The sequence below is a fragment of the Dendrobates tinctorius genome, unplaced genomic scaffold, assembly GCF_039654945.1.
Source record: "Dendrobates tinctorius isolate UK_male_01 unplaced genomic scaffold, ASM3965494v1 ptg000186l, whole genome shotgun sequence".
Classification (NCBI taxonomy): Eukaryota; Metazoa; Chordata; class Amphibia; order Anura; family Dendrobatidae; genus Dendrobates; species Dendrobates tinctorius.
In genome coordinates this window covers 26,012-39,410 of record NW_027361853.1, presented here as the reverse complement: position 1 = coordinate 39,410, position 13,399 = coordinate 26,012, and the positions used below count along the sequence as shown (strand labels likewise).

General features: G+C 44.8%; 1 protein-coding gene across 1 annotated transcript in view; it reads right to left on the bottom strand.

The window, feature by feature from the left end:
* Positions 1-4,520: 4,520 nt before the first annotated feature.
* Positions 4,521-13,399, bottom strand: part of FAM98B (family with sequence similarity 98 member B) — a 32,241-nt gene continuing 23,362 nt past the window's right edge. The window contains exons 5-8 of the mRNA XM_073552140.1: positions 12,466-12,546; positions 11,019-11,135; positions 8,827-8,994; positions 4,521-7,629 (exon numbers count right to left, since the gene is read on the bottom strand). Of these exons, the coding sequence (XP_073408241.1) occupies positions 7,360-7,629; positions 8,827-8,994; positions 11,019-11,135; positions 12,466-12,546 (636 nt within the window). The 3' untranslated portion in view covers positions 4,521-7,359. The remainder of the gene's footprint in view (positions 7,630-8,826; positions 8,995-11,018; positions 11,136-12,465; positions 12,547-13,399) is intronic.

Genomic DNA, 13,399 nt, shown 5'->3' with positions numbered 1-13,399 from the left:
ACGCACCCTGCTTGGATATCTGTCGTGCCTCCTTGCCTGAACCCTGGTTTGCCTGCCGGATGCCCGGAACCTGCCGACCGTTGCCAGAGGTCCGGAACCAGATGACTGCGGCCTGATGTCCGGAGCTGACGTCCGCAGCCTGATCCCTGGACCCTGTCGGTTTGCCAGCAGTCCGGAGTCCGATGCCATCATGCCATTACCTGTGCCTAGGCGTGCCATCTGGCACGTACCATGTTATGGACCTTGGCGTGCCCACGCGCGCACCTTGCACGTTTTGCTTGTTTTCCCTGTATGTGATCTTGTGTTATTCTAATGAAGATACCTTGCACCTACGTCTAGTCTCGTCTTGCTTCCTGCTCGTCCTTGTCGTCAGACACACGTCTAGTGTCCCCTGAGCCGGCCGTCTGGTCCCAGCAGTCGTGGTGGCTCACCCCCTTGGTCTTGCCCCTGACACTCCCTGTATAGGGGGTGGATTCTCACAAGGTCAGCTCGCCCTCGGTGGGTGGGTGCCACGACCCAGAGGGTCCACTCAAAAAATGGGCTCAGCAGGAGCTGAGTCCGTCACACTATCTGGACCGCTTGGTCCGAGAGCTCAGGATTTGAAGCTTGAAGACCCTCCTGTAGTTTTTTGGCCCAAGCCAGGATGGCCTTGGCCGCCCAAACTGAAGCAAACGCAGGGCCCAGAGAGGCGCCTGCCGCTTCGAAAATAGAACGAGCCATGCGTTCTACTTGTCGGTCTGCTGCGTCCCTGAGGGTTGAGCTATCTGGCAGAGAGAGTAAAGTCTGCGCTGCTAGCCTAGAAACCGGAGGGTCCACTTCAGGTGGATCTGTCCATTGTTTGGTGTCTTTCTGTGGGAAGGGGTACTTCGCTTCCAAATATTTGCGATTAGCGAATTTTTTCTCAGGCTGCGCAAACTGTTTGGTAAGTATTTTCTCAAACTCATGGTGATTAGGGAAGACCTTAGGTGGTTTCTGAACACTTTCGAAGCAAATCCTATGTTCTGGGACTTCCGGGGCCGACTCTGGAATTTTTAGCACCCGATGAATGGCAGAGATTATGTCCTCAACTAGCGCTGTATTGCTAGGGGGAGAAGGTACCACGGACCTCTCCGTTTCGTTATCTGAGTTGGAGTCACAGATGCCCTCCGAATCCTGTGCCTCGCTAAGGTGATCCCTGGAGGGCGACCTGGGGCGGGGGTCTTCTGTGGTGGGGGATCTCTGTGGTAAATTGCACTGTCTGTCTGTGGCAGGGGACTGCCTAGGAGACCTGGAATGATGCTGTCTCTCCCTGGAGGGGGACGACCTTGTGCTATAGGGCGACTCAGGTGATCGAGACCTGTGGGTCCGCTTACGTCTGTGAGAGTCGGAAGCAGCATGTTCCTGAGACAAGCTGTCCGTTTGCTGTGTAACGTCCATAGCCGGAGCCCGACTCTGCAGAGCTTGCAGCAATGTGGCAGTTAGGCTGTCTATGGACTGTGTCATAGACTGAGACATCTGAGTTGCCCATTCCGGCGTGGCCTGTGACACTGAAGCGTCAGTAGGGACTCCCTGGGGTTCTGACCCAGAGTTCTGGATGCAGTCCCGGCAGTGTGGATACGTGTTGCCACTAGGGAGCGTGGCTTTGCAGGCTGTGCAGAATGCATAGAAACATTCCTGCCTGGTTCTCTTCCTTGAGCCCGGCATAGTACACAGAGGCTGGCTATTAGGGATCGTACAGGGGTGGCTACGCAGAGGGAACCCACAGAGAGCCTTATAGGAAGTATAGATTCACAGCTGAGTAATGAGAACCCAGCTGTGAGCTTACCCCACCGGTGTGCCCCTAGGTCCAGCGCCGACAGATCCCAGTTCTGTGCCCCCCGGAGACCGCTGTGATGCTCCTCTCCTGGATCTCATCCAGAAAAAATGGCCACCGGGACTCTGAGGAGAGGGAGGAGGGGGCGGAGAGCTGAAAAGGGCGCGCTGGGCTGTGTAAAAACGCGCCCTTTCTGCCTCAATCCGCCCCTTCTATGACACTCCAGCGTGTCATTTTAGTCATCCGGGGGGCGGGGAAAAGGTGGCGGCTTCGGCTAGGCCGAAGCCGCGGTCTAAAGTAGAGGCCTGATGCCCAGGAGGGCTCCAGAGCGGCGCGGTAGTCCGGGGGGGGGGGGGGCAGATTTGTACCAGACCCCCCCAGAATGGTCGACTGGATAGCGGTGTGGGTAGCAGGGGTAGCGGTTTCTGTATGGGGGGCCCCTGGAGCGCTATGGAGCCGCCGCTGCTGCTGCAGAGACAGGGACGCAGAAAAGCCCTGTCTCTGCTGTGCCATCCAGTCCGCACCCTCCCCCGGCCCCAACAGGATCCCTCAGCTGGTCTGGGGTCCCTGGAAGCTGCGGAATGCTGCCTGTTCTCCGACCCTACCTGAGGCGTCTCAACCTAATGCCCCCTGCGGGGGATTAGGGAGGGTGCGTCTGTTACCGTCAGGGGGTCTTCATCCTCGCCTCAACCCAGACCCCAAAGGGGTTGGGGAAGGAGGGGGGGGTCTCGACCTCGAACCAGGACCCGAGGGACTGGGGAGGGAGCGACATGGGGAATAGCCACCTCGACCTCAACCGGGTACCCCTAATGGGGGACCGAGGAGGGAGCCATGCCGGGAGTCTCGCTGGAGACCCACTTTTCTTCATCTGTATTTCCGGACGAAAAAAGGAAAAAAAACGGAAGAAAAAAGGTGTGCCTCCTTGCGACACTAAGCAAAAACTGGAGAAGGCTGACGCCGTCCAGGGGTGTATACTGCAGAGGAGGAGCCAAAGTTAATCTTTTTCAGATTATGCATAGTGTCGCCTCCTAGTGGACAGCAGCATAACACCCATGGTTCTGTGTCCCCCAATGAGGCGACAGAGTAATTCCTGTTTTCTCTGCTGCAGATCTAGTGGTGCTCTAATTGCTGAGCTGTGTATAACCCCACCCACATCATTGATTGGTTGCTTTCTGCCTAATCAGAGAGAGCTGCCAATTAGTGGTGGGGGCGGGACTAGACTATCTGGTAGCAGGTTTACTAGTAGAGTTGAGCGAATTTGTTCAGGTTCCCTCTTATTCAGCTAGCTATAGCGCTTACCGAATAAATTGCAGAGGGAACCCGGCTTCCTGGATCGCGCCGGCTGATGGGCGCCACAGTTGCATGTGTCGCGGCTGTGTCACAGCACATTTATGGAGAGCCTGTTTGTTGGGTTCTCCATGCATTTGCTGTGACATAGCTGCGGCGCTGATCAGCTGATCGTCCGGCGCGATCCAGGAACCCGGGTTCCCTCTACAGCTTATTCGGAAAGCGATATAGCTTGTCGAATAAGAGAGAACCCGAACAAATTCACTCAACTCTATTTACTAGTCCTCTAGTCATAATCTCCTGCTGACAAAACAGTGATTTTTATCAAAACTACACCAAGCAGCCCAGTAAGTGACACATCAATGGAATCAGGATCTCTGCCCCAGGAGAGGAGCCAGAAGACCGTGGTGTCTGATTTCTCCTACTTCTTTTTGGATTAGAAGCACTTCACCTTCATATTAAACGGTGTAAGTTTCTTTTAGCAGTACAGGGTTAATCTGCTCAGTTGAGAGGTCTTGGAAGCTTTTCCTGCATTAAGGCTCTCAACTGTGCACTGTTAGCCACTCCTATCTCCTATGTAATGAGTCCTGGCTACCATTCATTGCCAAAGTTAGCTTATGCTGCTTGACTGGAGGTTGTTGTTGGCAGTGGTTTTTGTTGGAAAAGGCGTTTGGTGGATTTATCTGTAACTGTTGCTAGGTTTTGAGTGTGCGCCAATTCCCTTTCTTCTCCTACTTTGGTTTAACCCCATCCTACACTCCATGATGCATTCCTCTGTTGGTTGTGTGAATATATTTGTATGATTGGTATTTTCCTTTATCCCTAATTGTTAGTCTGGTTGTTGTATTACGGTACACTACTACTCCCCTCTTCCCTGGGTGGGGAAGGTGTACAGAGTGAGGACAGATTCAGGAGCTAAGGCAAGGTACGTGGCCTTGGCATCTTCACTATCAGAAGTAATCTGGGGAACAGGAATAGCTAGAGCGCCCCATAGTGTTAGGGAGAAGGAAGGCGCCCCTGCTCCCAGGACACTCGACAACAGAATTCTATTTAATACAGTAGACAGGTGTTGATAGTTTGTAGTAACATTGTCATATGTCTATGTACTTATGCCCTCCATGTTTATAAACCACAGTGGAGAACTGAGCAGTAACTGCAGGTTGTATCTACGAGTGTGTACAGCTATCACATTAGACATACTGTGACCAAGGATGCATATACACTGGCTGACCACGGCTGTTTGAATTACTGCCGATCAGAAGCAGATCCTACTTCCATGCATGCAAAATGATCGTTAAAACAATCGTTTTGGAACACTATTGATCTCGGCAGCACGTCCCGCTTACACAGGACAAGCTGAAAAATGATTTCACTTGACAAATGAGACTTTTACTCGATCGTCGGCTGCTTGGCAGCCTTGCACAATAATGGGAAAATGTAGTTTTCGTTGCTAGGTCAAAACAATGTATTTAATAGCAATCGTTGTACCAAACCGATTTATAGATACAATATACAGTTACTAAAAAGAGCTTTACAACATGATTAAAGCTTAATTAATATTAATTATCAGACTTCAAGTAAATGAAGGTTAACAGGCGACAGTCATGTAGGTGAACAACCGTATGCCAAATCTTTTGTGTATTCACTCTTAAGAATGCAATCATGGTTTTTACATTGTATGATCGATGGCCATGTCATGCCATTAATTCCCTAATTACCTGATGCTTTGAGCACCTTGTGCTGCCACATTACTGTCCCCATCATGGTCTACATGCTGTTCTCCTCATGTTAGACCTATGTGAGGACCTTACACACAGAGACGTCAGTGCCAGCATTGAAAATCTGCACCAGGCCACGTTCTCACCAAAACAAGCAATAGCAACCTGCTGTAATTATTGAGGTTTTTTAATGCATTTTCCTCTCTTTTCTGATGCATTTTTAGCGCAGAAATACTGAAATGAAAAAAAATGCATTTTTTTTTTTTTTACAGACTCCCCATAAAAGACTATAAAATAAAAGTCACAAAAAATGCTCAATTTTAACAAACAACGAGCCTGAGCTTTCATTAAACACAACCACTTTATAGTGGATAGCAGATTTTTGCAGACTTTTTTGGAGGCTTGTACAAAATATGAAATGCTATTTTTTACATAAGCGAATTAAAAACCCCACTAAAAAAATGCACTGCTCAGAAATATAAATAAATGATTAAAAGAAGAAAAAAAAAAACAACACAGGAAAAGTGAACAGAAAGTAAAAAAAAAAAGAAAAACCCAAAACGTAAGTGACATACTTTTTGCAACTTACTCAACAGGGTATTTGTTTTTTTACGACAAATCTGGTTTTAGGGAGAAGGTCTCTAAAATACTTATCTCTGGGGGCTATATGCAATGGTAACAATGCCTGTCTGGCTGCTCTTTAATGATCCAGACTAAGGGCCCCGTCACACATAGCGACTCACCAGCGATCCCAACAACGATATCAACATGTCAGGATCGCTGGCGAGTCGCTACATGATCGCTGGTGAGCTGTCAAACAGACAGCTTCACCAGCGACGCCGAGCGCGCAGAGCCGTTGTGTACTTTAGTTACCAGCGCGCTGATGCAGGGAGCTGGTAACTAAGGTACACAGAGGGTTTCTAAGGGACGTGCGTCACTTAGAAACCCAATGTGTACCTTAGTTACCAGCTCCCTGCATCAGCGCGCTGGTAACTAAGGTACACAGAGGGTTTCTAAGTACAGCGCCGTGCTTAGAAACCAAGCGTTTACCTTAGTTACCAGCTGATCGCTGGTCTCCCGCCTGTCATACGCAGCGATGCGTGCTGGCCAGCGGGAGACCAGCGACCAAAAAAATGTCCAGGGCTTTCCAACAGCGATCAGCGATACCGGCAGGATGGCTGGTCGCTGATCGCTGTCACACACAGAGATTTCGCTGGTGAGATCGCTGTTGTGTCACTAAACTTGTGACTCAGAAGTGATCTTGCTAGCGAGATCGCTATATGTGACGGGGCCCTAACACAAAACCAAAGAAAACAGACGTAGGTTTATGTCCGGGATCTTAGAACACTGTAGGGTCATTGTGTTAATTAATAGGGGGCTTGGATTGGCGACAAATTCCCCCATTAGCAAATATTGTGAACAGTGCAGATCGGAGTAATTGGAGTATGGATATACACACAGGTCTTTATCCAAGACACTTGTATGTAGTTTAGATGAAGACCTGTTACTGTACCATACAGGGGTCCGTGCTGCACAGGCATACAAGTGTTCAGGACAGTGAACGAAGTCTGCACAACGGATGCCCATGAGATCTGCGATATCATGCAGATAACATGTCACTAGGGTAAAAACATCAGCTTACTAAAATATATCAAGGCAATAGGAAGTCCATGGAATGATGCTTGGATATGGCAGGGCCAGCATCCCCGGCGGTATGTGAACTTTTGATCAGGGTCATTTGGATGCTTTGGGTTGTCATGCTATGTAAACTTTTAAGCACAACTGTATATTAGAGCGCCCTATCTAGCACTCCCATATATATTAGAGCGCTCTTTCTAGTACTCCCAATGATATTAGAGCAGTGATCACACATGTACACTACATCTACATTCAAACAGGGGGCTTTGGGACCCTCGGTCTTGTAATCAGTGAGGATCCCAGGATTACAGAGTGCCATAGGGTAGATACAACCAGCTGAGTGTGAAATACTATATATATGTATATATATATGTATATATATATATATATATATATATATATATATATATATATATATATATATATATATATATATATATATCTCTATCTATCTATCTTAGACATAATAATAATAATAATGCCTCTTTAATAACGACATAACCCATGTTACGGTCGAACACTACTGAGGGATGCTAAGCTACACGGTTCCCCTCTACCTATATACACCATGTCAGCTTACTAATGTTTTACAAGCTAAACCCTTCATGTTTCAGATACTATAACAAAACTATTGATTCATTTTTGACTTGTAAAATATATGAAGAGTTATTGCAAGTCTTCACAAAGACCGAGTCACATCAACTACATGTTCAGAATTAAGACATGCAGATGAGAAGTGTCCTGTCTCCAATGTAATATCAACATTACGTCTGTCTCCATAATCTCCGGTTATGAACATAGAAAAATAAATACGTTGTGGTGTAAAAATGAGGAACGCTAGCTGCTTAACTTGATGTCTTCACAGCAGCAGACATTGTGCTTTAGTAGGCTTTCAGCACGACCGCTGGTAGAAAACACGTCCATTCAATATCTCCTATAGTTCCCTCTTCCTCCATAGCCTCCATCACCATATCCTCCTCTGCCCTGGTAGCCTCCTCGTCCACCTCTATTAAAATCCCTTGCACCTGCATTGTACCCTCCTCTTCCATAACCACCACCACCACCACCGCCACCTCCCCTCCAGCCCCCTCTTCCACCGTCGTCTTGTCTTTTCTTCCATGGTGGCATTTCTGGAGGTGGGGGATCTATCTCTGAAGGTCTTCCTCCTCGATCCGGCACCCTGCCCATGAGAATCTGAAGTGTGATGTAGAGAGAACACATGTAAAAAAGTCATACGTACAGCATTAGCAGAACACATCTGATATTACCCATAAACAGTATGTTCTGGTTATCTAAATGGGTCCAAAATTCTGTGGAAATTAAAGTGATTGTTCCCCAGGCTATTATAAAAGAAGCAAGCTGCCCTGTACTCAGTGTCTGCATCTCATGGATGTCATATCGACAGCCAATGAGTGAGCTCAGCGGCTCTGAGCGGGGTATTCCCGTGGAGCTCACTGATTGGAAGCAGAAACTCACCGGTGGATTTGGGTAAGATGACTTCAGTATGGTTTGCTGTTTTATAGGAAACTTTAACCGGCAACAGAAACTTAATTGGAAAGAAACAAACCCTTTAAAGGCTTTGTCCAACTTTGGAACCATTGTTACTTGTGTCGTGTGTATGAATGATAAAGTCGCATTGTTGATGAGCTCCAGGCAGTTATACATACAGTAAATAATGGGCTGCTGTGCATGCCGCTGCACGGATCACAGCTGTCAATCAGTGCTGAGTGGGTGGGGAGAGGCTGGTGTATAACAGGGCGATCCTCCCTTTGTGACAGCAACATACTTCAATATCAGAACAAAATATATTTTTATCAGTCCATGCATTATTACCATGGAAAACTGTATTATGGCACAATAAGATCTCACAGTCGTCTCAGTCCTATTCTAGAGCGCTGTCGCTGTGCTAGCTCTGCTCACAAAGAATCTACACCATACGGCTATGTCATATCATGCACATACAGCATGACTGGGAATCAGAGCTCAGCAGATCCCATCCACTACTAGGTATCCATAGTGACTGTAAGACGAGACCGGCTGACTAAGTCTTGGCTCCAGCTGTCATGCCGGTCCCTTATTGTTCCGTCTCGGTAAGCCACGCATAGAGCAAAAACCAGAAAAAAACAAAATTGATACGCTTTTCATAAGCACTGGAGAGACGTGTTCTCATTGCAGAGGCAGAGCACAGAATGTAGGGTTATATGTGGGATGATTAAAATGATGATTCCCAAGAAATGTTTCAAGGAAATATTGTGGGGTCAAAGTCAGCGATGGGAAACCCTACCTACAACCTTCACATATTCTATATCAAAAGGTCAGGCATCAAGATGGACTAATGTCCATAGTTAGTGTGCCAGGCAGAGGGAGCAAAATATATCCCAGACGAGTCACCTTATTGATGGGGCACACCATCTTTTCTCGAGCAGATCCACTACTAGTACGGACTATCCTGGAGAGGTCCCGTCTGGCAGCCAAGAGATGCGGCACAGAGATTCCCGATTTTGGGGACAGTGAGTAACGGATTGGTTGGTACACTCTTGCAATTTCATCCATTTTTGCCTAAAAGCACAGATAACAGTTGTACACTCATAAGAAAAAAAGGGAAAAACAACTTCTCCATACATTATACTATTTTAGTCTGTATATTGTGACACGTGATTTGGGATTATAACTAGAGGCAGTGATAATGAAATAAGATGATCTTCATCAGGACTGCTGATTGTGGACCGTCCAATTTCCAGGACGGCTGTTGATCAAACACGGACAACCTATCTTGAGAACAGGCTGTCATTAATAAAAAAAAAAAAAATTCTGGAAAACCCTATAAAAAGGTGAAACTCAAAACAATTAGCCTTCAATAACTGCATCCAAAATACCTTTTCCATGTGATTTAGTAGAGGAGACCTGAACTGAAGCAGTTTGATCAATTAATTACAAAAAAGTCCGGCATCACTGCGCTGGGTGTGAACACACTGAACCGAATATTCGGGCTCATTGTTTGCCTACATGGTCCCTCCGCACACAAGGCTAGTCACTAGTCAAGTATTGCACAAGAGGTGAATCTGTTAGATCTGATTGTGTCCAGACTACACCAAACATTTAATGTTACAATATACTATTGGCGTTGTTTCATACTGCCACATTTGTGTCCTGTGTCGCACAATGACATACATGAAGGAACCCATCTTGGTTATCCACGATAAACCTTTTCCAACTAAGTTTATACTTTATTTTATGGGCACTTTCTTCCAACGATCTAATCTCGCCAGCTCCTTATGCTTGTCTGTGTTATTACATTCATTACTATGATTATCTACTCTCTGGAATTACAAGAGGACACAATCGGAAGAAAGCCCTACAGGATCCTAGGTGGCACCATATGACGCTCCGCACGGAAGTGCTGCCCTCATGTGGCGTTTAGTGTCACTGCATATATATTTCCTCTACGTTTTAGGACTCCCAACATTTCTCACAGCATTGGGCAAAGAATATACCTAAATCAGTCCCTGTCCCTACCTATACGTGCAAGAGACACATTTTTCTTATAAGTTAATTAACCTACTAAATATATAAGCGGTGTGAAGAACAGGAGGCAGCTCAATTCAAATAACTCCCATAACATTTGGAGGAGAAACTAAATAATATAGGAGGAATTGATCATCAACTTTCTACAGTAAGGAAGGAAAAGAAAAATTCTGAGCATGATTGAGGAGAAGGGAGGGACCAGGATCTCACTCTCCCCATCTGAGTCGCTTATGGCAAAATGTACTCGGATACCCCCAAAAAATATTAAAAATTGAGAATCCTCACTGACTGATACCCATTTTCGACCTAGCCATTAAAAAGTAACAAAATCGCAAGCTTTCAAAACTACTCATATTAGGCCTGATGAAGAGACCGGAGTAGTCTGGAAAGCTTGGGATTTTGTTTCCATCTTTTCAGCTAGGCCTTAAAAAGTATCAGCTGACGAGCGGGGGAATACCGCGTCCCACCAGTGTATGCCGCTTCCATATTTAAACCAGCCTCATATGGACCCATTTACCTCTTGGACTATACAGCACTAGTTCTAAACAGATCAAGCGTCCATGATATCTCCAAGGAGATCTATACATCTCCTTATGTATGGCTATATATTCCCTTTTGCAAGGCATTTAAATCACTTTATCTACTCTTATAATAATAGGAGATACCATTTAGATCAACATGACATTCTGAAATATCCATAGGAATTCTTACTTGGGTACCGGATTAGCATTTCGCGATAGCAGTCGGCAGACTGAGGAAGGCCGATAATAGGCCGAAACGTTTCCAGGACTGCAATAAATTATAAAATAAATCTAATTTGCAAAGGATCATTCAGTTGAGTGCCAAGTTACTTTATTATTCACTTTGGTCTGGGTAACCTACTTGCGCACCCTGCGGTAGTGCCACGCTATATTTAAAAAGTATCAACCACTGAGGACTCTCAATTTTTATCATTTTTTAATTTACTGGCAGACATGGTAGAAAGCTAAATTTTTCTATATCAGCTTTTTTACACCCCATACATTGCAGTTACGGTGTCATTATTTTGCTTCATTCACCTTAGCTTTGTCGGACCACCCAAATGACTGCACGGTGACATCCAAACGCTTTATTAACATCCTGCGACGACACTCATATTCTTTACAAAGAGCTTCATTAATTTTCTCCAGACGTTCCTATAACATAAGAGGCGCACAAAATTAAATGACTGAAGTAATGTTTTATATGTTTATGGGTTGGATGAAAGATTCTTAGATGTTCGATATCATCAATATGGGGGAAACATGGGTGTCACCCCGTGATGAGGATACCGTGAAGGACGCCACAAATCGGCATGATCTTTTTTCAATCATTTGAATGTGACTTGTATAATCTATATTATTTATACTGCACCCGTGCTGTCCATTACTGTATATCACCATCCTCTGATCAAAGTTAACAGGGTTTCACGTATCTGCCAAACAGAAAATTAGTTTTTTTTCCCCTTTCCACATACCCTTCACCTCTCTGTCCCCATAATGGTCAAGACCAATGAGACAAAGATTTCATTTTCCTTTTAAATGTTATTACTTACGAGCTCATCATTCAGGTGTAATGCATATACAGAGAGGACAACGAGAACAAAATGGAGAAATCCATGAATACTGAAGCAATATCTTTTAGATCTATGTATACAGGCGTTCCCAAGGTACATACGACTCCTAGTTATGAACGTAAGATTAAAAAGAAACACATAAAAACTGAAAAATAATAATGACCTAATTGCTTAACTCTCCGGCCGCCGGCTACTCACCGACCGGTTGCCTTTCTTCAGCCATCGCGTAACCCCTCTCCGACCTCTTCATTATAGGCTAGGATTGCGCTCAGTCCTCACAATTCACCAAATGTTGTAATGTCACTACAACAAGAAATTCACCACCACTTAATGATGAGCAGTGACCTCCGTGGCTTGGACGCAGGTGAAAGCCCTGGCATATAACGAAGAGGTCTGAAAAGTATCACATGATGGTGGTAAGAAGAGAACCAAATAGCGGGTAGTGAGCCGACAGAAGAGGTAATTGATAAGGGATTAGTTTTTTGTTTTGCCAGCGCTGTTCCAAAGCACATACAAATTTGAGTTACGAGTAAACCTACAGAACCAATGTAGTAAGTAACCTGGGAACTGCCTTTAGATTTGGGGGTCACCATCTATATCTATTGTGCCTTATTGTTCCTTTGCAGTTCACGGATTTCATATGGAGACACACAGAGGATTTTTCTCATAAATCGGGAATGCTCCATTGGATTCCATATTACAGATTCTGCACACCGAGAAGAGAGTGTGTATGGAGACCCCTTACAGAGGAAGATGAAAGCACACGTGCTTCCATACAGCTGCATGCCCATCACATTGCTTAATATGGCTGACAAGTAACCATTTAATCATTCTGTGGTTCTGCGGAGCCGGATTATCTATACATATACCCCTCACCCACAAGTATACTGTATATGGCATGGCGTCCTCACCAGCTGCTGAGCAGTCAGATCCACATTGAGCATGGCCTGGTTAACGCTGGCAGACTTTAGTTTTGGTAAAAGCTCTGTAACCTGCAAATAAATAATTCAATTTAATTCTAAGAATACAAAATTCCATTAATAAAAATAATATCAGTGCATATACTTGAGAAACAACGTTTTACTGAAGATATGGCCGTGAAAGGGATTTATCGGGGTCTGTGGAGAGTGAGGATCAGCTAAACCGGGGATGTCAATCTCAAAATTAATAATTTGGACAAAAGTCGCAGGCCAACTTTGTTTTTTATCATTTAGTTTTGTCAGAAACATCATTAGCAACCTTCACGTAAAGAATCGCATACAAACATAATAACTTAAGGGTAACAAACATACATTACTTCAGTATAGCTAACAATCTAGCTCAACGCTGTCCAGTATTTCACATTCATCATACCTTACAATCAAAACAGTGTGATCTTAACTTCCTGTAGAAAACAAAATTCTTATATAAAACATTTCTATTATAGGGCTCAATATAAAACATCACCCAAAACACCTGATAAAAAATCATTCACATATTATTGTGAGGTATCAGGCCCAGCTTTGCCCTCCTCCCCCCAGTAGGTCAAATTGCCTCTCCATCAACCATCCTATTGATGGCATTCCAGAAGTATCCAACCATGGCCCTCATAGTCTCTCAAATTTATTCATTATGTTTCGCTTTTTGTATATACCCTTTTCTATTCTAATAATATTATTTATCCTATTTTTCAAATCGCTAATCAATGGAGGTAAGGGATTAATCCATTTGGATGCAATATGTTTCCTGGCCTGAAATAAAATGCGTGAAATTCCTATAGTTAATGGATCAAATTCTATGTCATCCTCTAATATTCACAATAGACAATTTTTGGGATCTGGTTGAATAAAAATGTATAGACTTTCT